This window comes from Megascapheus bottae, chromosome 32, assembly GCF_031878675.1.
Source record: "Megascapheus bottae isolate mThoBot1 chromosome 32, mThoBot2.hap1, whole genome shotgun sequence".
NCBI lineage: Eukaryota > Metazoa > Chordata > Mammalia > Rodentia > Geomyidae > Megascapheus > Megascapheus bottae.
In genome coordinates, this window is record NC_143540.1 from 3,772,472 (window position 1) to 3,799,016 (window position 26,545).

The window sequence follows — 26,545 nt, forward strand, 5'->3', positions numbered from 1 at the left end:
GCCAAGTGCATGTTCCTTTCCACTCTGCCATGAACTCACTGATCTACAAACACACCTTCTGAGGTCCAGCCAGTAAAGGTGGGCGGGAAGGGGTCGTCTAGGAAAGAAGGCTCTACAGGCAAGCAAAGGCCTCAGGGATGGGTATTTTAGGCAAAGGAGAAAAGCCATGCCGACTGGCAAAGCAGGTTCAGAATAAGGTACGAAGGCCAGGCAGGTGAGGGAGGAGAAGAGCTGGGTGGCAGTGCAGGGTGGTGGGTGGACTACATGGTGACATTTATAGTGTACTATAGTTCCCAAAGCAGCTCTGAAGATGGCGGGCGACCCCACCAGGCCTTGCTTCTCTGGGAAAGGAGGGAACTACGTCACACTTCCAGGCAGAGGTGAGCAGGGTGTGGGTGGGTGATGTTACTTACAGGCCGAGTAGAGAGGAGATTCCGAAGAAGTCCCAGGGTCTTCATCAGCACATTCAAATCTGAATCTGATAATAACCGGAAGAGCTGTTCAGTACTCAAGCTTCGTAAAATATCGGCTTTTATTTTTTGTTCAGCCTGAAATGCCATATTCTGAAAGGATTGAAGAAGTTGCAAGAATCATGTCTACATTGACTTAGTAAATGAGATTTCATAGTAACTGATATTCTCAAGCCACAAGCAGCATGGATACAAAGTCCTTTGGGGTGAGCCACACTGCTCTGAGTTCCTATTAGTGAAATGCACACTTCTTTCAGTGCCACTCCTGAATACGCTTCTCCATGGGGAACACAGCTGCTTTCTCACTCACAGGGGCATCTGAATGTCTTAAGGTCCCTGAGGTGCCGGGTGTGGTGGCACATGTCTGTAATCCTAGCTACTCAGGAGGCTGAGATCAGAGGATCACAGTTCAAAACCAGCCAGGGCACGAAAGTTCGTGTGACTCTCACCTCTAATTAATCACCAGAAAACTGCAAGTGGTGCTGTGGCTCAAAGTGGTAGAGTAAGACAGTTGAAGAGCTCAGGGACAGTGTCCAGGCCCAGAGTTTAAGTCCCACATGATCAACAACAAAAAAAGATCCCCGAGTAACCATCAAATCTATTTATTACTTTTTTGTTTTTTTAATGTCATCCTTGGGCTTTAACTTAGGGCCTGGGCACTCAGCTTTTTCACTCAAGGCTAGCTCTCTACCACTTGAGCTACACTTCCACTTGTGTGTGTCGGGGAGGGGGTTGTGGTGTATGTTTTTGCCAACCCTGGGGCTTGAACTCAGGGCCTGAGCACTGTCCTTGGGCTTTCTCAAGGCTAGAGCTCTACCACTTGAGCCTCAGCACCACTTCTGGCTTTTTTCTATGTATGTGCTACTGAGGAATCGAACCTGGGTCTTTGTGCATGCTAGGCAAGCACTCCATCACTAGGCCAAACTCCTGGCCCTGAAGCACTAACTTTGACAAAACCTTTATTTTCTTTGTAAATTGTGACTTTAAAAAGGATAAAAACATACCATTAAAGCCCAAATTCCATTCACTCGTAAAGCAGGATTTTCACTCTGGGTTAATCCACAAAGTAGTTCCACGGCTCCTGATTCTAGAATGGGCTATGGTTGAGAAAAGAAAGCAGACAACCGCTTTAAAATCAGATTGGCAAGCAAAACACACATTTACAGAGCCCAAAGCCATACTGCAAGGAGAGATTTTTCCTCTCACAAATTAGACAACAAACTCCTGCCATTTCCTTTCCTTGTGGGGGTCTGGAGACATCTCCATTACCTGCTTGTTTCACCCCCACACCTGCCTGCCCTCATCGTCTCTACTCTAGGAACCTGCTCTCAACCTCCCCAGCCTGTCCCCACACGCCCCTCACGTGCTGGGCACTGGCTGCAGCCACACGGTGGTGTGGGACTGAGATAACGGAGGCATGTCCCACAATGTGTCTCTGAGAACTATTCCTAGGAACCATGCTTTTCTAGTCATGCATGCATACTTGGCTAAAAATGGGTTTTTGGTAACTTTAGATCCTAGACTGGAGGATTAAGATTTACCATCATCTGTGACTGCCAAAAAGGCAACATGGCAAGGTGCAGTATAGAAATATTTTAGGTAATCAGATTATACACCTAGGAAAAGGGCAATCCCTTTCAAGGTGGCCTTTTAAAAGTGGTCCTCATCCCACTATGTGTACAAGTTACAGTACTTTTAGCCACGATTGTTTCAGCACCTCTCATTCATACATGTGTCCACAGCCATGCATCTTACCCCATCATTCAGATAAAGCCCCCCTGCCCCAAGTACAGGACATTGTCTTGGAAATCACGGCATAGTTGGTAACTTCAGGGAAGTTATCATGACATTAAAATAGCACTTTTTATAGCCCTGATTTAAATCCTGACAACTGGTCCAACAGTGTTTCTGTAGCATTTTTCTCCTTTCTCATTCAAGATCAGGTTTATTCTCAATGTTAAAAAAAAAAAACAAAAACACTCAGATTAGCTATCACTTGTTTCCTAACCTAACCATAAAGGTTTTTTCTGCAGGTAAGCTGAGAGTGGTTCAAGTTGATTGATCGGGTGTGCAGATTGTAAGCAGACCAAGGTCAGGCCAAGATCCCACTGCAGGGCAGACAGCTAATGTCCTCTCTTGCTTTTCTCCTTCAGAGTCCTTGCTTGGCAAGACCTCTAACCAATTGAGCTACACCCCCAGCCTCTTTGCTCTTATTTTGTTTTTGAGGCACAGTCTCACTAACTTTTGCCCAGACTGGCTCCTTGCTTTCTCCTCCTAGTGGCTGGGATTGTAAGTGTACCCTACCATGCCTGGCTTTAGATAAGTGTTTCTTACATTAGCAAATTCAAGCCATATAGACTAACTTTAAGCTGTAATATCTTAGTTTTGCTAGCCCTAACAAGCTAGCCTCTAATTCCTAGGTTCAAGTGATCTTCCTGTTTCAGCTTCCGGAGTAGCTGGGGCTGTAGGCACAGGCTATAGTGCTTGGTTTTGTAATAGCTTTTAAATAAGCAGAATATAGGTCAGGAAACAATATTATTTTTACATAAACAACTTAACGTCTATCCTCCTCCCCAAATCAAGCAATTCTGAAGTAATTCTTAAAGCCAACCTATAAATTTGAAAAAAGCAAGCAAGCAAGCAAGTACTTGACTAAGCTCTAGCAAGACATGGCAATATGCAGGAAGAGAAAATCAGAACTAACCTCTTTGCTTGGAGAAAACTCAAGAAGAAGATTACACAACATGGAAGATGCTACTACCAGGATTTCATCTGGTGCATTCTGTAAGACCTATGGAATAAAAACATTACTTGTTTGGAATCCTGGAGGTTATATATATATCTATCTCAGGCTGGGAATGTGACGTAGTGGTAGAGTGCTTGCCTAGCATGCATGAAGCCCTGGGTTTGATTCTCAGTACCACATACACAGAAAAAAAGCCAGAGGTGTCACTGTGGCTCAAGTGGCAGATGGTTAGCTTTGAGAAAGCCCAAGGATAGCGCCAAGGCCCTGGAGTTCAAGCTCCAAGACTGGCAAAAAAAAAAAAAAATTATATTTATACACGTGAGATCCACACTGAAATTCACAAGTTGACAATGAATGTGGACTAAATAGGATTTCATCAAAATAGAAACAAAAAATAAATGTCAACAAATATTTTAACTAAGCCAGGCGTGGCTCTCCTCTATAATCCTAGCTACTCAAGAGGCTGAGATCTGAGAATCATGGCTCAAAGCCAGCCCAGGCACTAAAGTCCGTGAGACTTATCTCCAGTTAAGCACCGGAAGATCAGAAGTGGGCACTGTGGCTCCAGGGGTAGGGTGGTAGCCTGGAGCTGAAGAGCTCAGGGACAGCGCCCAGGCCCAGAGTTCAAACCTTATGACCAAAAAAAAACACAAAAATTAAAAAATAAAATAAAATCAATGTCTACTCTTGTGGTTTTCCAGTCATTTAAAACTGGAGGAACAAAAGGGAAAAGCCAGGTGATATGTAAACAGCCTCTGAACTATGAGAAACCAAGCCACTGGTGCCTGGAAGAAAGGTTTTAGTAGTATATTTAAATGTACAAATGACTCGTGGTTTGAGAGCAGTCATTCCCACATGCACACAGTACACAAAACCCTTCTAGGTTGCGTGTGGATCCTTCCCTGAGAGCTAGACAGAGATCGTGTCACTCCATTTTGAAATCAGTGTGGGGCAGTCTTTGCTGAGCCATCAGAGAAGAGGGCTCTCTCTATATAAAGGAAGGAGTGATTTTTTTTTCTTTTTTTTTTTTTTTGCCAGTCCTGGGCTTGAGCTCAGGGTCTGAGCACTGTCCTTGGACTTTCTCAAGGCTAGAGCTCTACCACTTGAGCCTCAGCACCACTTCTGGCTTTTTCTATGTATATGTGGTATCAAGGAATCGAACCTGGGTCTTTGTGCATGCTAGGCAAGCACTCTACCACTAGGCCAAACTCCCGGCCCAGAAGGAGTGATTTTGGAAGTTAAAAAAAAAAATCTTGGGGCCAGGAGTTTGGCCTAGTGGTTAAAGTGCTTGCCTAGCATGCACGAAGACCCGGGTTCGATTCCTTGGTACCACATACATAGAAAAAGGCCGGAAGTGGTGCTGAGGCTCAAGTGGTAGAGCTCTAGCCTTGAGAAAGTCCAAGGACAGTGCTCAGGCCCTGAGCTCAAGCCCAGGACTGGCAAAAAAAAAAAAAAAAAAAAAAAAAATCTTGGATGATCAACAAATTAAGACCAGGTTGCTGTGAAAAAGACAAACTAGAAAAAAGAAAGTGTGGGGAAAACGAGAGAAAGCCTCAATCAACTTAGGCAAAACCTTCAAAATCATGGTGGAGAGTCAAACCTGGCCCAGTGGCTTCAATTCCAGACTGCAGACCTGAAACAGACTGCGTATCTGTCTACCCAGTGAGAAAGGCACCGGTGCTACACTGGAGAGCAGATTAATCACTTTTCTGAGATCACAGAGAGGAAAGACAAGGCCAGCAGGAAGTAAGGAGTGCCTGGTCTGAAGGGCTGATGTGGGGGGGACAGAGAGGGGGCAGCCTTAGGGAGGGGCGCTGCTGGACGGGAACAGGCCAGGCCTTACGCAGGACATGGCGAATGAGCCTTATACAGCCATGTCGTGACATCCTTTTCAAATCCTTCCAGTGTCTCCTGAAAGCTCCTGACTAGCCAACCACACACCCAGTTCCCCGGTCCTTCAGCTGGAACATCTCCAGGATGTAGTGCTTGCTCTCTCTCGTTCCTGCCTTCCTTTTCTGTTGGCTGTGGGGCTTGAACTCAGGCCTGGGCACTGTCCGTGCGCTTATTTTGCTCAAGGATAGTATTCTACTATGAGCCACAGTGCTACTTCAGGCTTTCTGGCGATTAACGGGAGACAAGAGTGTCACAAACTTTCCTGCCTGGCCTGGCTTTGAACTGCAATCCTCAGATCTCAGGCTCTCGAGCAGCGAGGATCGCAAGCATGAGCTGCCAGTGCTGTCTTTCTTAACCCAATGGTGCCACCTTTGAGAGAGAGGGACCTCTTGTGGCGTTGGTCCAATCTTCCACTTGGTTCTAATCCCCCCACTGGCATGTCATATCACACCCCACCCCTTCCTGTGTCCCTTCTGTCCCCTACGTGGAACCATACGTGACGTTTCTGCTCATGCAGGAAACTTTTCCTGATCCTTTCTTTTGCCTTTGCAGTCTGTGTTGTCCTCCCCACCTCTGGCCTCAAGTCTTCCTGAGTTTCTGCTATACGTGACACTCATACTCTAGTCCGAAGCTTGGAGTGAGAACAAAAGCCTTGCAGAAAACGGTTCTGCTGTTGTACTGTGCCAGAAAGCTTTGCTGACTGGTGTTACAGAAGCAATATATCTAAGTGACGGATTTTCTTTTCTTCAAATTGGAAATTACAAGGATAGCTCTAGAGTTAAGGTTCAGGAGGGTTACAAACATCCCAGGAGGTGAGGGATTAAAGCTTTTTGTTAACATAGAAACCCAGCATTTCCCCCTCACACCAGGACCCTCCCTCAGAAACAGCATGGAGACACACAGAGGCTCAGAACATCTGCTTCGAGGAAACAGATGTCCAAAAGGCCCTGCGTACTTCTGGGCTCAGCCTTGAAGACTCCTTTTCTTTGCTGTTGGCTATGGGGCTTGAATAATGAGCCTGGATGCTGTCCCCAAGTGTTTTTTGAGTCACAGCTCCACTCTGGTTTTCTGGTGGTTCACAGAAGATGAGAATCTCATGGACTTTCCTACCAGGGCTGGCTTTGAACTGCCAACCTCAGATCTCAGCCTCCTGAGGATTGCAGGTGTGAGTTACCAGTGCCCAGCTGAAGGAAGATGCCTTCTTACCTTCATTAAAGGTTTCCACACCGCGTGATCCTGGAAACTGGTTCTAAGCTGCTGTACAGATCTCGATAAACTGTGCAAACATCTACAAAGAATAACCTGAAATTAGCTTTACCAGGAAGCTTAAACTTTTATTCCAAATACATCACCTGGCTTTTTCACTTATCACTAATGTCCACTGCAAGCACAGCTATGGAAGTTAAGCCAACTATACGAAGACCCTTCCCGGGTGCTGGATGCTAGGTTCTGTTAGGGAATGGCACAGACTATATGAATTCACCTGAGCATACGTTCCAGTCATATTTGCATTGTACACTTACTCCATGAAGGACCAGAAAGGAATTGGGTTAAAAACAAGGACAAAAAAAATAAAGTTGGATTGAGGCCATGTAGAGCTCATACCTGACGGCAGCTAACCGCACCTTGACACTAGACTCAGACAAGCCAGTCACAATTCGGTCCATCATATTTTCAGTCTCAATGATCTGGAGAAAAAGGTTAATGCTGCATAAATAACAACATGAAGGTGACAGAACTTAACTGCTCGAAAATGCAAGAATGTTAATGTCCATTACAAGTTTCAAGTTGTTTTCAGCAAAGGTTTTTGTTTGTTTTTACCTCTCAATCAATGTCTCGCAGAGGGAAGGGGAGCAGCTCATCAGAAAGGCAGGGCCAGCCCAGAGCAAGCCAGGCTGACATAACAGATGGAGAGAAGGAGGTATGTTTCTTTTTGAACACACTCAAAGCAGTATGAAAAGGCTTAGGTTCTGAAGAAACGATTGTGACCGGGGTGGCAGGAGATTATAAACAAATTTCTACTGTTCAGGCTTCAGGCAGTGAATCTAGAAAATCCAGTCCATTCTCTGTCCTCAGGAAGTGAGATCTGTGGGTTCTTGAAGGAGTACCCCCACTGCTACTTTCTTACCAAGTGGACTGAATGATTCCCCTGGTCCCCTTTCATGGTGGCACTCAGGCCACCCCGAGTCAAGGATCATATCAATAAGTTTTAATAGGTTCCAAACACTTCCTGGTGGCAAATGTCTACTCATCCATTTCTTCTTTTCCTCTGACGTAGTAAGGCTTGTGAGGGAGGCTACACTTAAAACTGTCTCTTTTTAGTTTATTTTTCAGACAGGGTTCTTTTACTGCGACCTGCCTCTACATGGTTAGGGTTACTGAGATTCCAAGCGTGCACCACCACGCTGAGACTCCAGACTGTGTCACATTGTTCTTGGTCTTCCCTCTCTACACTCCTCCCCTCCCTCCCAACCAGTGCTTGGATGCTAAGATGTATATATTGAATTTCGCTAGGGTCTACTGCAGACGGGAGCACCTAGGGGGAGGGCAATATCTGCGGCACGGTGGCTCAGTGCTTCCTTAGCGTGTATGCCTTTGCATGACCCAGTCTTTCATTCTTCAAGTATCTATTCAGAGTTGGCTCTGCACAGGCAGCGTTGTAGGTGAGAGTACAGTCAATGAGCAAAACAGCACAATCCTTGCCCTCCTCCAGCTTACATTCTAGGTCACCCAAGGTAGGCTAAGCTGAAAGCAGTGTTCAGATGGAAGAGACAGCTGTCTCAAAGGCTGTCAGTCTGCAAAGGGTAAAGTACTTCATTGTACATTTGCACCGTGTTTATTTTTAGTAAAAGGAAAACCATCCTGGTTAATTAAATGCCTTACTTTGTTGTTATTGTTGTTGCTGGTACTGGGGCTTCAACTCAGGACCTGTGGGCTATCCCTTAGTGTTGTCGCTCAAAGCTGGCCCTCTACTATTTAAGCCACACCTCCACTTCCAGTTTTTTGCTGGTTAGGGAGGTAAGAATCTCATGGGCTTTTCTGTCTAGGCTGGTTTGAACTATGATCCTCAGATTTCAGCCTGAGTAGCTAGGACTACAGGTGTGAGCCACCAGTGTCAGGCTCTTACATTTTAATTTATATTACTGCCCGTTTTCTTCAATTTATAGTTTGTGACAAGTTCCACTTGGTTCTTGGAATGGATAAAAGGGAACTATTTTTCAGTTTACATTCTGGATGACAGTCATCTAATGGATGATCACGAAGCATCGATCCAGTGTTCATCAGTTTAATAACAATTCTTTCTTACAAAAAAGAACTGGCCTCAAAACTATAGGATTGTCTGCTGTGGCTGCTTCTGCCCTGGTTAGCTGCTTACAGAAAACACCTGAACTTGACCCTGACATGGGGTCCAGATTATCTGCACTGGCAGAGATGAAGGCCCAGGCTCACTCAGCATTGTGGTCAGTGCAGTTACTGTGAATCTGCTCCAGTGTCCCCCCCACCATCTTCTCTTGGGTCTCTTCTTTCTCTTCAGCACCGCCCTCCCGGGCTTGTGACCACGACCTCTCAAGGAGTCCATGCAGGCCACAGAGTGATTATGGATGCAAGGCTGGGAGTTACAATATCCGCTGTACATGGGATACAGAAAAATCTGGACCCATTTAGGTTAATCTCTCTCTGTGTGACTGCTCCATCTTCAGTTCCACACTTCTTCATAGAAATGAGCTATCTTGAGTGTTTCTTAGGAACAGCCAATTTGCTTTAGTTAGAATGTACCCACAATGCTCGAAAGCAAGGTCTCTAACCTAGAGGTCAGAGTCAGACTTCAGTTTAATTCTGCCTGGCCTGAAGAGACGGCCAGACAGCAAGCCTTCATAAATAGATATGTTAAAGCCTGGCATGGTGGCCCATGCCTGTAGTTCCAGATTCTTAGAAGACCGAGGCAAGAAGAGATAGCTTGAGTCCATATGCTCAGGGTTGGTTTGTCCAACTCAGTAAGATCCCCTTCTCAAAAATCAAAAACAATGCAATAAATACATAAATGAATTTAAAAATCTAAGGAGAAAGATATCTCTTATAGTGGTGAAATAGAGACATAATTCTAGGACAAGGTTAGTTCTTTAATATGGTGTATATTTTCTCTACTCTTGTTTTTTCTACTTATTCCCTCTCCTTTCCCTAACTAGCCACAAGAGGGCACTTTAATTCCTCTAGTAACAATCTATTCCCATTTTCTGTATCTTCAAAATCACACCAAGTGAACTTTTAATCTTTTTCTATGGAAAGAAAAAATCCTTTGTTACTTGGGGGAAGGGGGAGAGACTTCTTTCAGAGATCGTGTACTCAGTGAACTGAAACTCCAGCTTGACAAGCATAAACACATTTAAAAAAAGAAAACAGGAAACATTATACTTTAAGAAACTACACACAAAAAGGAATATAATCAATGTTCATAAGGCATATGTATAAAGAAGAACTATTTCATGGAGGAAATTAAAATCTATCCAAATAATTATCTCAACAAAAGATAAAAAAATGAAGGCATTCAAAGGAAAAATAATTACTTCTTATACAGCGGAAACAAGGATTTTGCCACTTCTAAGCACAGACTTAAGTAACTTTTTACACAAAATCATGTTTTCCACATTATAACTTCTCTCGTTGGCATGTACTTGGAACGATAAATTATTCAAATAATTTTCCAGAACTTAAAAGCACTACAAGAATCCCCTTATGAAAACGTCACAGTATCTTGACCACACACAAAAAAACTATGATTAATAAGGATAACTTGTTCTTTATTTGTCATCTTTCTACAGCAATGATCAATAGTTAACCTTACCAGGAAACTGTACATATTATGAACACACACTTTAATAGACTGCTGATTAGACTGTTTGTTTGCAAGTATTTCTGGAACATGATATCACAAATTAAGCCATGAATTCCAAAACAAAGTTTATTGACAGAGTACAAAGAGGTACAAGTATGCATCCTGGTTCCCCCATTCTTATTCATCTCTCTACGTCCCTTCCGGTTTGTGCCACACCTGGCCTTAGAGCAGCAAGAGTGGGTGAAAGGCTGCTCCTGTTCTCCGGTGGGCCTTTGTAACCACCCGAACCGCGCCCCAACGTGCATGTAGGGGATACACTCCGAGACATGCACAGTTACATTTGAGTTTCTTTTACCGTACCACACACCTCAGGTGAACGAGCGGGGGAGGGTTCCACATCCATCAGTCAGCTTTACATAGATAGGCAATAGTGCATGGCTAGTATATATGCCTCCAAGGAACAATTTGTAAGTGAAACCTTTTAGAGGTGTCCAAAATAAATTTTATAGGTCTTTTGGTAACAAGCTCCCCTCAAAGGTGAAGAAAACAAAATAGAAACAAACTTGCTAGCTGCCCTTGACTGAAGCGTGAGGAGAACATGTGGGGGTTAGTTGTGCTTTTTCGCACAGATTGCAAGGCAGCTAATGATGCATCTGACCTCGTTGCCATTTCTCCTGTGACTACAACAATGGTTCATCTCCAACTGATCTCAGCACACTTAAAGTTGTCCTACACTTCCCTTTCCAATGGGCGTGAGGAGCTTCTCTGAACGACGGAAGGTATGAACACGTGTAGCTATTATTCAAAACCACTGGCAGAGATGGGGAGAGTCAGGAAACAGTTGTGCTCAGCGGATACTGCCACCTGCCAGGTGGCTTTGCTCCCTGGAGACTATCGACAGTCTCGTATAGACTATAGGGACATGTCTTGAAAGATAAGCTCCAGCACTTTGGGGCTTGTGGCAGAAGCCAGTCAGAAAGTATCACTACTCTACTTCTTGCCTAGTTCTTTTCTCAAAAAGAATTAGGAGGGGCCGGGAGTTTGGCCTAGTGGTAGAGTGCTTGCCTGGCATGCACGAAGACCCGGGTTCAATTCCTTGGTATCACATACATAGGGGGAAAAAAAAGCCAGAAACGGTGCTGAGGCTCAAGTGGTAGAGTTCTAGCCTTGAGAAAAAGAACCCAAGGACAGTGCTCAGGCCCTGAGTCCATGCCCAGGACTGGCAAAAAAAAAAAAGAAAAAGAAAAGAATGAGTTCAGTGTTGGACTAGACTAGTGGCACAGGATTCTGTGTCAGTGACACATTTTTGGAGAACTAGAAAATTCAGATGACCACTCACTAAACATAAAAACATCATTCCACGAAGATTTTATTCACATTAAACTTGCACAGTAGCAAAAAACAAAAACAATCCCCCCAAAAAACAAAAAAACCCAAACATAAAAACTAAGCCACATATCAAAGAATAATATACAATATAGATTTGAACTTCTCCATGGCATTGGAAGGAATTTCCATAAATAACATTTACAATTCTAAGTGTTAGGTCTTTCAAAGTGTCTGAAGCTTCACAGTGCTAGAAGTGATTTTTATCAGAACACATGCAAGAATGTGCAACACAATAATCCATATTAATGACACGCACACGCACACAGAAGCAGGCCAGTTATTTGTCATTCCAGCACGGCCATGCCAACTCTATGCTCTAACAACAAACAGACCCCAGATCCAGGTCCCACTCCTTCTTCACTTATGCCTCTGTCACTGCTTTTTTATATTCACAGTCGCTGTTAGTGCTCTTCGGGACTCTCAGGGTGCCGCCACGCCCTGCCTGCCGGCTGTCAGGACTGGGGGACGCCCCTCTCCCACACTCACCTTCTTCCGGATGTCCTCGTCGTTGGCGCCCAGGGAGGCGTAGAGTTTGAAGGCCGCCTGGCGGAGCTCATGCGCATGCTTCAGGTCGTGATCCAGCTACAGGAGAGGAAAGCACATTCAGTCCAACTCTGCCCGCCACTGACGTTCACTATCAAAACAACTGACTGGAACAACTATGACCAGGGAACGTTGCCACTGGTTATCAGTTAGCTCTGGTTCTATCACATGTCACTGAGGCCACGCACGGCTGATGTCGGCAGGGCTTGTGCTGGCAGCCAGCGTCTCACAACGAACCCCACAACATCTGACACTAGGACAAGACAAAAAGCCTTTCTAAACGTCTGTCCCTCAAATCTCCGTGTTCCCAGGGGCAGGTCTAGGAAGCAGGATGCTTGCTTCCCACACCACATGAAATGCTCTCAACCAACAGAACAGGAGACATGCGTGGGCTCCACGAGCGCTGGCTGCCACCGCTGAACTGCATGCTGTCACTTCAGGGCTTCCACAGGGCTTCCCAAACACTAAGAGAAAAATGCTTGCCTGATCTCATCATTTAAAACGTTTTTAGAAACGGCAACTCTTCGTGAAAACTTGATAAACAATATAGAATATATTGCAGTTGTCATTACTATTACAATTATCTGAGATTTATGTCCAATCTCCTTTTGTGTTGAAAAAAAAAAACTACTAAAATGATCAGCTGACAGGATGCTTTTTACACCTGTGGTAGCCAAGCAGAGCATCCTTCCCAACACCCACTGCTCCAGCAAACTGCCCCCAAGGCGACGCCGAGTGTGCTCTCAGGACATGACCAGGAACCAGTCATCAGTATAGACAAAAAGCCATAGCTTATTCATCAAATGACTAGACTTAGTTTTTAGTTTAAATGCCACTCCTCGGGTTGAATTCAGGCTTTGGGCACAGCTCCAGAGCCATCTTGCTCTACCATTTCAGCTACAGCTCGACTTGCAGTGGTTTTATTTAATTGGATAGGAGCCTCAAGGACTTTCCTGCCTGGGCTTGTTTCAAACTTTGATCTTCAGATCTCAGCCTACTGAGTAAGCTAGGAAGACAGGCGTGAGCCACCAGCATCCAGCTCCAAGCACTCTTTCCAAAGGAGTTACCTTAGAAAACCCCTGGTAAACTCTTACCCCATGGCTTAGGTGCTGTTTAAGACATTTTAAGATGCTCTTCAAACTCCCTAGAGAGCTAACTGGCATATTGGCTCAAAACAAAACAACAACAAAAACAGTATCAGTGGTATAATTTTACCAACCAGGAAAGTGGTAAATTAACTGTCACTGGTTATAATGTGTTAAATCCACGGGGCCGGGAGTTTGGCCTAGTGGTTAAAGTGCTTGCCTAGCATGCACCAAGACCCGGGTTCAATTCCTTGGTACCACATATATAGAAAAAGCCGGAAGTGGTGCTGAGGCTCAAGTGGTAGAGCTCTAGCCTTGAGAAAGTCCAAGGACAGTGCTCAGGCCCTGAGCTCAAGCCCAGGACAGGCAAAAAAAAAATCCAGTGAGTACTTTAGGGTAATAAAAGCTTCACAAGCTATAAAATAGACAACAAGAACAAATGTGAAGTAGTTATGAAGGCAATTCTTTTCTTTCCTGGTTGGGTGTGGGGCCTGAACTCAGGACCTGGACCCTGCCCCTGAGTGCTTTTGCTCACAGTTAGCACGCTATCACTTTAAGCCACAGTCCCACTTCTGGTTTTCTGGTGGTTCACTGGAGATAAAGAGTCCCACGGATGTTCCTGTTTTGGCTGGCTTTGAACTGTGGTCCTCTGATCTCAGGTTCCTGAGTAGCTAGCATTTCAGGTGTGAACCATAAGCACCCAGCTTAGAGACAATTCTGAAAGGTAATTCCAAAAATACTTTCTACTGATGGATTATGGGAGGAAGCCTCGCAATATACAAATATCTTTTAAAAAAACTTTTTTTGTAGGCTTTAAAATATCTACCTTTAAAACCTTAACTACACTCCAGCTTGACATGAAGTTATTTGGCAATACTGGGGATTAAACTCGGGGCAGTTTGGTGGTGGTGGATGATCCACCATCAAAATTAAAGACGACAAAACAAAACTAACTATTGCTCAAAGGTGGCAGCAGGAGGTTTTTTGTTTTGTTTTTTAAAGAATGTGTCACTATGAAGGAAATGGGAAGGAAAGACTTCTTTCCCAGCAGAAACCATCCACCGTGGGCTTATATGACGTGCCCATGAATGCACATCAGAAGCTCCTGGCCTTGAGGGACCAGCCAAGCCACGGTGCCCAGGGGCCTTGCCCAGGGCTGGCTGCATGTTCACAGGCACTGTGAACAAACAGCCTCAGGGAAGCAGACTAGACAACCAGCTCAGGGAAAAGAGGGCCCTGTGGAAGAGCAGACATGTAATTTGAAGGCAGGGCAGTGGACATGACTAACGCAAAGGTCACCAGAGGTGATCCCAGGCCCCCACGGAGACAGAGACAAGTGCTGAACAGTTCATCTTCAGCGTTTCATGCCTGCTGTGTGAGCTATTTTGGAATTCAGAACGTGGAGAGGCCATGACGACAATGACACTGGGACGGAACTAAGTTCCTGAGAGCACCCTCTCAGCTACAACCTCCTGAAGCACAAGCGCGTAAGAGAATCTCCCATTCTTAGAGAAATAGACAGAGCAAATAGCTGAGAAGTAATGAGTCAAGGGAAATAGCTTCCAGCTATAGGCAACTTCTATTTCAGAACACGCTCGTGTGATCTGGTCCCTCACAGTCCCAAGCGAGAGGTCAAATGGCCCTTTTGCCATTAGTCTCTGGCAGGCCTGAAGCACAGTGTGAACTGGAGTAAGGGAAGATGGGAAGGGATGATAGAGAGACAGATAACCACCTCTGACCAAAAGGCTGAGAACGAAGAGGCAGAGCTGAATTCTGGGACCTTGTGGGTGTCCCGTCTTGGTGTACAGTAGAGACTCAGCTAGTTCAGGGCCTTACTTACAGGCTAGGAATTCAAGTTTCCTTATTCTGTTTATGTGGTTAGTAAAAACTTTTCTGAGAGGAAATGGTAAAAACCACAAAGCAATATCATCTCTGTGAATAAGGCTAAGATAGTCCTTTATTCTAAAAGGCCAACTGGGTGCTGCTGCTGGTTCTTGTCTACAAACAGCGCCCAGGCCCAATGTTCAAGCCCCAGGACCAGAAAAAAAAGGGCGGGGGGATTTTTAAACTAACAATTGTTTTGGAAGAGAGAGAGCAGTATGGAAAAGCAGTATGAAGCCCCCTCTCGTGGCTGCTGAACAGGAAAAAGAACACACCCGTTTAATGTCGGTGATGGCACTCACGGAGCTGGGGTACTTGAAGTAGTCGGCCAGCATGGCAATGAGGTGGTCAGTTATGCTGGCAATCCTCTGCAGCTCCACATCAGGCTCAATGAGATAGGCCAGCGTTTCTGCTCCCTCAACCCTCTCTTCCAGTAGTCTTTCCTTACTGCACATTCGAACCAAACAAGGCAAGGTCTGAAACACAGATTAATGATTGGCTTCTGAATAAAGGCAAAAGTTTGATCAAGAGCATGTAGAAACTTAACTGACATAATGGATTTTGCTAAGAGTCACATAAAATCAAGTACTTCCTCTACTGGCTTTCAGAGAATAAAAGGGTCTCTTAAATGCAAAAACAAAATGCAGCATGAGTTAACCATTTGTGCTGGTACGGTAAACAATATATATTAAGCAGGAACTCTGTTTTAAGACTGGGTAAAGAAGGGCGTTGGTGGCTCACACTTGTAATCCTAGCTACTCTGGAGGCCGAGATGTGAGGATCATAGTTCAAAGCCAACCTGGGCAGGAAAATCTATGATACTCTCATCTCCAATCAACCACCAAATGGACAGAAGTAGAACTCTGGCTCAAGCAGGTACAGTATTAGTCTTAAGCAAAAGAGCCCAGGGAGGGGCCAGGAGTTTGGCCTAGTGGTTGAGTGCTTGCCTAGCATGCCTGAAGACCTGGGTTCGATTCCTCGGTACCACATACATAGAAAAAAGCCAGAAGTGGTGCTGAGGCTCAAGTGGTACAGCTCTAGCCTTGAGAAAGTCCAAGGACAGTGCTCAGGCCCTGAGCTCAAGGCCAGGACTGGCAAAAAAAAAAAAAAGAGCCCAGGGATAGCACCCAGACTCTGAGGTCAACTCTCAATATGGTAAAAAACAAAACAAACAGTGGACAGGACTAAAGCTTCATGAAACTACCTTATGAAAGACACTTAATTCCTGACAAGCCAGGTGCCCATGCTCACACCTATAATCCCATCTACTCCGGATGCTGAGATTTGAAGACTGTGGTTTGAAGCCATCCTGGGCAGAAAAGTTCATAAAACTTTTATCTCCAATCAATCATACACAAAAAACAAAAAAACTTGGAAGTAGAGCTGTGGCTTAAGTGGTAAAGCACTAGCCTTGAGCAAAAAAGCTCAGGGATGGGGGGGGAGGAAGGAAGGGGGAAACATGCCTCTAATACTAGCTATTCAGGAGGCTGAGATCTGAGGATCAAGGTGCAAAGCCAGCCTGGGCACACAAGTACTTGAGATTCTTATCTCCAATTAACCTCTAGAAAATGGGAAGTGGGGCTTGGCTCAAGGGTGAGGTGGTAGTCTTGAACTGAAATGCTCAGGGACAATGCCCAAGCCCAGGGGTAGGGTGGTAGTCTTGAGCTGAAGAGCTCAGGGACAATGCCCAGGCCGAGTTCAAGCCCCATGCCCCACAGAAAACAAAAAACCTCAGGGACAGCATCAAGGATCTGAGTTCTAAGTATCAGAATTGGCACCAAAATAAATAATAAAAATAAAAATCTACAAGGTATCCCTCTGGAAAGAATATTTTAATATTATTTTAGACTATGCACACATACAGTAATAACTGTAAAAAGAAACAGGAATAGCAAGGTTCATCATCAACACTTAATTAAAAGCTTGTATGACTTTTATCAATTAATTAGCTTACCTTCAATACAATACAGTTGTCATCAGTCCGAATTGCTCCAGCTCTGCACATATAAGTTAAACTGGAATAAAAAGACAAGGTAAGTTTTTACTTTCAGGTTTAAACCTTTCCTTTCAGAAAAATGTTTGTCTTTTAAGATTTTATGAAAAAAAAAATTATTGTCATTTATTTGGGGAAAAAAAGGGCTTTGCCATTCCCTTATCTGAGGTTCAGTCAGTTCAATAATAAAACTAAAAAATAGGGGCTGGGAGTTTGGCCTAGTGGTAGAGTGCTTGCCTAGCATGCAGGAAGTCCCGGGTTCAATTCCTCGGTACCATATACATAGAAAAAAAAAAAAAAAAAGCCAGAAATGGTGCTGTGGCTCAAGTGGTAGAGCTCTAGCTTTGAGAAAGCCCAAGGACAGTGTCCAGGCCCTGAGTTCAAGGCCCAGGACTGGCAGAAAAAAAAAAAACTAAAAAATAAGGGCTGGAAGCATGGCCTACTGGTAGAATGCTTTAGCATGCATGAAGCCCTGGGTTCAATTTGTTGGTACACAGAAAAAGCAGGAAGTTAAGTGGGCATGGTAGCTCACACCTGTAATTCTAGCTACTTAGATAGCTAGGATGGCTATATCTATCTGTCTCTCTGTATAAACAGTATGCCAAAGACATATATTCAAGTATTATAGATATAAATAAATTTATATATTATATGTGTATATTGTATAAATTTAAATACACGCATATTTGTCAGTTGTGGGGCTTGAACTCATGCCTGGGCATTGGACCTGAGCTTTTTTGCTCAAGGCTAGCACTCTACCATGTAGAGCCACAGATCCTGATTTTGGGGTGGTTATTTGGAGATACGAGTCTCATGGACTTTTCTGTCTCGGCTGGCTTTGAACCACAACCCTCAGGTATCAGCCTCCTGGCTGGGATTACAGGCATGAGTAGATTAACAAACCATCTTAGTATTCTAACTCCAGCAGCAGGAGACAATCACAGAAAGGAGGGCTTGCATTTGCTTAAATACAGAGAACCATGAGAAATTAACTAGTTGAAGGTTACAAGTTGTAGCTTTGTAGATAAGTCAATGATCTGGTTCTCACTTCATAATTATATTTTTATTTTTGAAAATAACTTCTGAGTAAAACATAAAATTAATTTGTAGAAAGATAATAAACTTCAAGTACTTCAAAAATTTAAATTAGTGAGTTTCATTTTTGTGTTTGAGTCTTTTAGTAAGGTAGGAAGAGAAGGCTAAAACATCCTATGTTTGGCTTTTATAAAAATCTATTGTCTCGGGGCCGGGAGTTTGGCCTAGTGGTAGAGTGCTTGCCTAGCATGCACGAAGACCCAGGTTCGATTCCTCGGTACCCCACATACATAGCAAAAAGCCAGAAGTGGTGCTAAGGCTCAAGTGGTAGAGTGCTAGCCTTGAGAAAGTCCAAGGACAGTGCTCAGGCTCTGAGTTCAAGCCCAGGACTGGCCAAAAAAAAAAAAAAATCTATTGTCTCTATTTGTCTGTACTGTTTACAGTCATGAAGCTTGTTATTGCCTTGTCATTTTAACTATTTACATGAAAATATTGCTGTATTAATGAAGAAGTAGATGCTCAAGGTTGAGACAAAAACAGACAAACAGAAACACCAAACAAATAACTAATGTATAGGCACCTTTGGTTCACAGAAAAAGCCCAGTCCTTGAATATAAAACTCAATGGTTCAGTTAACAGAACACCAAAGGCGCTCAGGGTACATATTGATATGTGCACATCTCAACTCCAACTCCCAGATCTCTTTTTTCGGCTTAGTGCTTAAACATGACACTGGTTTGACAGGATCTAATTCTGTATTAGTTTGAATTGAGAGACAGGGAAGGAGAATAGGTGAGGATATAATAAAGTATTTTCTGTGGTCTCAGCTGTCAAGAGACTTCCTGTCCAGCACGGTACTGGTAATGAAGGATTTCATGATACCCTCATGGATGGGGAGTGGAGAGGCCGTGGAGCCACTGAGAAGGAACTGGGCTCTGAAGGTTACCATTTGGCAGATGTGAGCTGCATCTCGATGGGCTTATCCCTCTGCAACATCTTCACAAAGATCTGCGGCAACAACTCTCCGTCAACCAACACTGGAAATGACACAGACAGCAGCGATGAAGACAGGCCTTGAAATGCACAAAGTGTGTGAAGTAAATCATGAAGGGGCCACAGAAAGCCCCAGCTTACCGTTGACCAGGGTCATCGATACCTGGGGGTTTTCAAAAGCTAAAACGGAGAAGCATTTCAGTGCTTGCATTCGGACCTGCAAAAAATGAAAGATACCCTAATTTTAATTGTGATGTCAGAAGCTAAGCTCCTCTCTCAATTCTGCTTAAAATACTGCATGTGGGCTGAGGGTGTGGCTGCAGGCTAGAAAGCTTGCTTGGCATGCTTGAGGGCCTCAGCCCAATCTCTAGCACGGAGGAAAACACTGAACTAGACAAAGGCCTGAGGATCACAGTAACACCCATGTATTTGAAGAAAACAAAGAAAGAGCCAAAATTGATTTTCAAGTATAAGAGAATATCATATAAAACACAATGTTTCTTAGGGTGTTTTTTTGTTGCTGTTGGTTTTTTCCCCCCCATTCCTAGGATTTGAATTTAGGGCCTGGGCACTGGGCTTGGGTTTTCTCAAAGCTCATGGTCTACCACTTGAACCACAGTACCACTTCCGCCTTTTTATGTGTCTGTGGTACCAAGAAATCGAACCCAGGGCTTCATAAATGCTAGTCAAGTCTCTACCATGAGGCCACGCACCTGGCCCCTTTCTTAGGTTTTTAAATATCATGTTCTTTCAAGTGGATGCTTCTATTTCTTCTAAATACAAGCCAGAAAACTAAAAAGAAGACAAATTAAAAAAAAAATCCTCTATTTAATGTACTGGGTGGCGAAGGGCAAAGAACCAGAGGGTTAAATGCAGATGTATGCTGTAAGTTTAAGTTGCTGTGGTCAAGTAAATGTTTGCAGTATAAGCTCCCAAATCTTCACTGCTCCAGGCAGCCATGGCTTCCAATGTATATCAGAAGCTACTGCTGAAGCAGAAGCCTCAGTACTGAAGCAGAACCACGGAGATATGAAATAGCACGTAACCAGCGAAAAACATCAGCAATTCACAGGACAGCAGTGTCTTGAGAAGATGAGATGGGCATTTTTTTTTTTTTAAGCAAAAGCATTCTCTCTAGGGTCACAGGGCATGCTGTATCAGTTCCTGATAAAGCACTTGTCCTGACCCAAGTCTATCAGTGAAGTAGGACCCCATGGGGCCTCTTTTTCTACAACCAAAACAAAACCTGGCCATAGTGTGTAACAGCTTACTTTGTAGGAGAGTGAGGTTAGTAGGTGAGCAATGTTCTGAACTGCACCATGGTTAAATAAAATTGTTTGATGATCTGGCCCCTGTAAGAAGGGAGAATACAAAATATTAACAAAAGTCACATTTCCTCCCAGGAAAATTACATGGACATCTGTGAAGAAAACCGCATTCACAACAGCATAGACTTTGCAGTCACCCTTACATAAGGTCAACCCCAAAACAGTAAAGTGGACCTTGCTGTAGTCGCACAGAGGGTCGCAGGGGAGGGTGGGGTCAGGGAAGCTAGCGCTCTGCTGTTGCTGCACAGCAAATTCACCCACACACGCTCGGCACTAGGCCTGGGAGAGACAGGTGCTGCCACTCTTAGGACTTGGGTCTGATGGGCATTGTCGGAAGGAACACAAACCAACTGCAAGAGAACCGCACTGACCACAGCATACTGGACAGTCAGACACACAATGTGCTTCTTTGCACTTTTCTTTTGAAAATGGTTACATTTTTTCCCCCAAACCTAGGTCTTGAGCTTTCTCAAGGTTAGTACTCTACCACTGAGCCACAGTGCCACTTCTTGCTTTTTCTGTGTATGTGTACCGAGGAATCGAACCCAATGCTTCATGCAACGCTAGGCAAGCACTCTACCATTAGGTCACACTCTCAGCCCTGACAATAGTTACTTCTTAGAATTGGAAGTCATGGAGATAGAAAATAGAATTACTTTATTTTTCATCAACTATCTCGTACTAGTCAATGTAATAGTGATTTTCAAAGTAGCAGTGTTATAGTAAAGCTAATTTAATTGTGCCACAATTCTTATGCATTTTGTCTCATCCAACAAATCAATGAGAATTCAACTAAAGCCAGGGTAGGGATGGTATCAAATGATTTTCTTTATTCAGAAGAGAATAAAACGTATCATTAAAAAGGCAGGTGAGCTGTCTGGGTGGTAAAGTCTGTGAGACTCCTATCTCCAATTAATCATCCAAAAAAGCTGGAAGTGAGTGGAGCTGTGGCTCAAATGGTAGAGTGCTAGCCTTGTGCAAAAAAGCTCAGGATAGTGCCTTGATCCTAAGTTCAAGTCTCAAGCTGAGTGCATGTGCGAGCTCACACACTCACACACACACACAGAGGAAAAACAGTACCCACAATTCCACTTACATACATGTACCCTCATCTCTGGGAGAACACAGAAGCAAGGCGCCCATCTCAGAACAACATGTAAGATTTTCCACTAGAGAGCACACTGGTGTGGTTCTTACTTTACAGCAGTGTGAGAAGATCTGACAGATATACTCCTGGGTGTAGCGGGACCTGCTGAGCAGCGCCATGAGGTGTGGTATTACGGTGGCATCCTGGAGCAGAAGGGAAGGAGAAGACAACAAGGAGCTTAGACACCGCACAGGTTTGATGAGGGGGTTCCCTTAGCAGCGTGACCTCCACTCATATCTATCTGCAGTCAATCAAGTCTGCTTAGGAGATGAAGTGAAACAAAAGCAACATCAAAGGCCATCAAAACAACCAAACAAAACAAGGCAAAGGGCTTCAATATTTATCCTTGAAATCAATACAAGCAGGCAACTTTCCCTCCCATAATCAGCCTCTGTTCTTACAATAAAGTACTCTCAGTGCAGTAAGACTTGAGGGAATCAGCGCTGAAACAGGGTGACCGCTACAATACAGAAGGAAGTGGCACATGAGGAAGAACTACTGTGTAGAAATAAGACTTGACAGTTTTGATCTTGAAATGTTCTGGGAGGCACCAGTACTGACTGCAATTGCTCACAATGACAGTAGCTGGCTATTTTCAGCCTGCATTCATCAAGATAATTTACATGATTAGCCCCTTCTTACGTAAAGCCCAATACCTGCCCATTGCTGACGTGACACTTACAGGGTGGCCTAGGAAATTTCCCGGATACCCGGGGAATTTCCTTTTATTTACAATACAAAAGGAAGCATAAGGTGAAAGGAGTTTTAGCCTGAACCACAAATGGCAAAGAGACTTGCATCCAGCATCCCAGACAAAGCTTGTCTCTCAAGTGAGAGCCCATGCAGACTCCCAGCTCTTCAGCGATCCCTGTCCTGTGGTTTGGGAAGGGATCTCAGCCTCCATCCTCACTAGCTACTGCAGGCCCTCACAAAAGGAAGAAAAGAATGCCCCACATATGCAAAAGCTGCTGAGCAGAGAAGACAGAAGGCATTTCTCTCTACAAGCTGTCCTAAGCAGAGAGAAATTAAAAACTTAGGATATCTCAAAAGAAAGCCAGGTACTTAGTGCACAGGGAAAAAAAAAAAAAAAAAAAGATGAAACAGCAGTTCCTGTGGCAGGAGACTCTGGGTACCCCAGCACTCCCTCCACTTCCTGTCCTCCTCCACTCTCTTGCTCACCCACAGCTGCATCCCAGTTCTTCACACTCACTCCCTTTCTGTGTATCTGATGTATCCCAAGTTTACAGACGACTATGACCACGAACAGTTACATTACTGCCCAAAGTGACCCATCCAATACACAGGAGTTCAAAATACAAGTCCTGCCCTTTTCTGAATAGACAGTGTCACTTCTAGTTAGTGTCCAGGTGACTGCGTACAGCTAACCTGTGTACACTCTAACTCACATGCACACTGAGATATGGTGGTTGTCAGCCCCAACCCCCACTGCCCAACCCTTGTGAGGATTCTCCAATGTCTCCAGGAAATAAAAATCTCCGAGAATAAAAGTGACGTAGTCCATAATTTAGATGACCTTACTGTCTCAATGTAACCTCTCTGGGGCTTCATTACTCTCACAGTGGCCTAGACCAGAGCCTTCCAAGTTATACACTAGGACCCATTAGTAGGACATGGACCGGTCTGGAGCAGGCTAGAAAAAGTAAGTGAAACGTGACTGCCGACCGAAGCACATCAAACTCACCGTATAGAGCAGCTCCTCGGGAGTGACGGGGCTGGTGAAGATGGTACGGAGGCATCGGAGGCATGCTTCAATGAACTTCAGGTCTGGGGACAGCAGTCCTGTGAGCAGAGGCAGTTGGTGAGTCTCACCTCTCCCCCAGTGACAGGCTACAACACGACAAGCCCATGCTGACCCTCTGCAGCGTCACTACCCACCTTGCAGCAAGGCAGGGATGATATGGCAGTCCAGGAGAGACTTGACGTTGTTTTCAGTGCCCATCGCAAGACTCCCTAACACCACTGCACACTCCGCCTTCAGCTCTGTGCTTGACGCTTCTTGCTGAAGCAAATACAACAATCTACAAAGAAGGCAATTGGTAATTGGAGATGAAAAGACAGAAGTTAATGCAATAAAGCAACATGACAAGGGAGGCTACCTTCACCTTCCACAGAGTAAAAACATGGCTGGCTGTGCTCATATGACCTGTAGATAATCATTTAATTCTACTATCTGGTCATTCAATAAATATCTGGCCAGGCACCATTGGCTTCTGTGTGTGATCCTTGCTACTCAGGTGTCAGAGACCTGAGGATCACAGTTCAAAGGCTGCCCAGTCAGCCAAGCCGCTGTGAGACTCTATCTCCAATCAACCACTCAAAAACTGGAAGTGGAGCTGTGGCTCAAAGTGGTAGAGTGTTAGCCATGAACACAAAAGCTCAGGGAGAGCACGTGGACCCTGAGTTCAAGCCCTACGACTGTTCATTTTGAACAAAAGAGCTTAGCAGGGTACACACCTGAAATGCTCATACAGTGGTCTCTGTGGAAACAGTGCCACAGCCCCGGTTACCTGCTCCTCCCCAGGGCGTTCCTCCAGAATACAGAGACTACCAAAGCCAAGCTCTGCTGGGTCTTCACTTCAAAGTACAAACGGACCCTAAGTCCAGACCAATAGTGATGAGGCTCAAGGCTCAGACCCCGAGAAGCTCTTCCAGCAAGGAGAGCTCTTCTCCTCTAACAGTCCTGCATGGTGAATGAAGAAATCCTCCCATTTCCACTCCAGTCCAGTTTGTCAGACTGGTCCTACTCCCCGAATCCCAGCCCTTCACAACTTATGACAGCTTCAGAACATCACTCGGGCTCTCTGAATTGATGTTTGTGCATGCATGTGCATTTGTACATGTCTACACAGGTACATACATATAACATGTATGTGTACTCTTTGCATAGTTTGAAAGAAAGTAATTTTTAGTGCAGTACTTTTCCCGTTAAGCTCAGCGACAGAGCCTGGCAGAGTTCAAGCCCCATGACCCACCAAAAAAAAAAAGGAGCATGCTCTATGTAGAGAATGATGACTCAATGACTAATGCTGATCAAGATTCACTGAACTCATAATTTGACATATTGAAATGAAACTTCTTTGTGCAACTTCAAAGATATAAAGATAAGTTTATTAAATAGTTTTATATAGAGAACAGAATACCTATCTTCTATCCATCCAGAGAATATGTATGTAAAAGAAATCTGAATCAATCCTCAGAAAAGGGAGAAGGGTCGATAATATTCCTGAATTCCCAGAGTATTAATACAATCATTTCCTTCTTTTTCCCTCTAGTCCTGCTCTAACTCGGGGCTTCAGAGATGTCCCTGAGCTTCTTTTGCTCAAGCACTTCTTTTGCTCTATCACTTGAGCCACTTCTGGTTTTTTGGTAGTTAACTTAGAGGTAAGAGTATCACAGACTTTACTGGCTGGCTTTGAACTGCAATCTTCAGATCTCAGCCTTGTGAGCAGCTAGGATCACAAATATGAGCCACCCGTGTCCAGCCACAATCACTTCTTACTCCACTTTAGCATCATGCACGTTCATACACAACATGTGTGCTATATATAGAGATTTCCTTAGAGATAATCCAGATGCTTGGAAGCATTTTTTTTAAATAAAAGGGTTCATTTTAAAAATAGGAAAGACAATACAAAATTGAAAGAGTGTTCTCACTGGCAGTTAGGAAACACATTAGGAACTTAGAAAGGAAGTGAGAAGCAAACACACCTTGGAACAGCTCCTAAAACGATGAGGTTGGCTTTCTGCTTGTTGTTTCCAATGACAGCATTTTTCATGTCTCTGAATGAAGGGAAAGAAAAGAAGATAAACGTATATTGTAAAGAGATGAATTCACGCCACTTGCATGCACTATCTTGAATTGGCAAGTGTGGTGCACTGACCAGCTGCTGTGTGACAAGGGAAGGGACAGCACTAGGTGCTCACTGACCATGGGGCATGAATGACAGCAGTATGGAGAGGGAGAGAGCTCCTGAGCTGCTCTAGGGAGGTCTGGTCCTGTGCATGTGGAGAAGTATAGGCCATCTTCCTCACCCAGCTCAAACCAGCAGCCCTTCAACATCTGGGACTCGTTTCCTCCCTTTCTTACTTTGGTTGGACTACTTCCTGTGATTCTATTTGATCTACTTTATGGTCTGTGAGTTGTGTGCCTTTGCTCGGCTGGTTTTTCAATGGTTCCCTGAGAATGTACAGGGCATCATTTAATTATCACAACTTCCCTGCGGTACCACACCGGTCAGCAGAGCCTGCAAGTGTGTTTCCATTCCCCTGCCTTTCTCTGGGCTGCTAAGTCACACATTTTATTTGTAAACGGGTTGGAAACAACACGACAGATTGTGCTATTCTTGCTCTAAGCAGTCAATTCTCTTGTAGGCAGATTAAATATTTTAAACTGGATTTTTCTTTTTTTTTTTTTTTGCCAGTACTAGGGCTTGAACTTGGGGCCTGACCACTGTCTTTGGGCTTTTTCAAGGCTAGAGAGCTACCACTTGAGCTTCCAGCTCCACTTCTGGTTTTTTCCGATGTATGTGGTACCAAGAAATCGAACCCAGGTCTTTGTGCATGCTAGGCAAGCACTCTACTGCTATGCCAAACTCCTGGCCACGTTTTTACTTTTCTCGTAAATGGGCTGGTATATCTATTCTAGCCACACAGAGTTTTCAGGAAGAAAACTTACAGCGAGTGCCTCTATCTGTATCCTGATTGAGCTCCTGAGCTCGTAACTGGTCCCAAAGCACATGTGGAGAAACATCAAACCCAGCACTTCTAACACAATGTCTTAAAAACTCTCTCCTCATTGGTTGGTCCTGGTGAACACCGAACACTGCGCTTCCCATCTGTATGGACAACGCTTTCCTCTGACTTGTGCTCTGTAGCCCCCAACCTTGCAGCTAGCCCTTTGTGCTTTCCTGTTCCCCTCTCCGATAGCTTCTGCCTGTTATAAATGCAGCCTGTTCATTTACCTAGCAGTCACTTACTCACAGTCTATGTTGTACCAGGTGCCCCTGTGAATAATCTAGAACTCTCACCTCTAGTATTTCCCTGATCTCCCCATTCTTCTTAAACAGAAACAAGGCTCCCAGCATCCCATCCCAAACATAAGAAACAGGAATAAATTAAATGCTTTTACATTTTCATTTATTTATTACTTATTTATTTATGCATGCATGCACGGATGCATGCATGCAT

The 26,545-nt window shown here is 44.3% G+C and overlaps 1 protein-coding gene across 4 annotated transcripts in view; it reads right to left on the reverse strand.

The window, feature by feature from the left end:
* Armc8 (armadillo repeat containing 8) overlaps positions 1 to 26,545 on the reverse strand; it is a 45,262-nt gene that overhangs the window by 5,516 nt on the left and 13,201 nt on the right. For 3 of the 4 annotated variants that reach the window (XM_090323390.1, XM_090323394.1, XM_090323393.1), the window contains 15 exons: positions 25,067 to 25,138; positions 23,234 to 23,376; positions 23,040 to 23,137; positions 21,388 to 21,480; positions 20,134 to 20,214; positions 19,004 to 19,079; positions 18,816 to 18,906; positions 16,796 to 16,856; positions 15,117 to 15,317; positions 11,819 to 11,914; positions 6,715 to 6,797; positions 6,316 to 6,397; positions 3,175 to 3,261; positions 1,475 to 1,567; positions 414 to 563 (listed from right to left, as the gene is read on the reverse strand). In XM_090323390.1, the coding sequence (XP_090179516.1) occupies positions 414 to 563; positions 1,475 to 1,567; positions 3,175 to 3,261; positions 6,316 to 6,397; positions 6,715 to 6,797; positions 11,819 to 11,914; positions 15,117 to 15,317; positions 16,796 to 16,856; positions 18,816 to 18,906; positions 19,004 to 19,079; positions 20,134 to 20,214; positions 21,388 to 21,480; positions 23,040 to 23,137; positions 23,234 to 23,376; positions 25,067 to 25,138 (1,507 nt within the window). The remainder of the gene's footprint in view (positions 1 to 413; positions 564 to 1,474; positions 1,568 to 3,174; positions 3,262 to 6,315; positions 6,398 to 6,714; positions 6,798 to 11,818; positions 11,915 to 15,116; positions 15,318 to 16,795; positions 16,857 to 18,815; positions 18,907 to 19,003; positions 19,080 to 20,133; positions 20,215 to 21,387; positions 21,481 to 23,039; positions 23,138 to 23,233; positions 23,377 to 25,066; positions 25,139 to 26,545) is intronic. The other variant, XM_090323392.1, reaches the window with a different exon arrangement.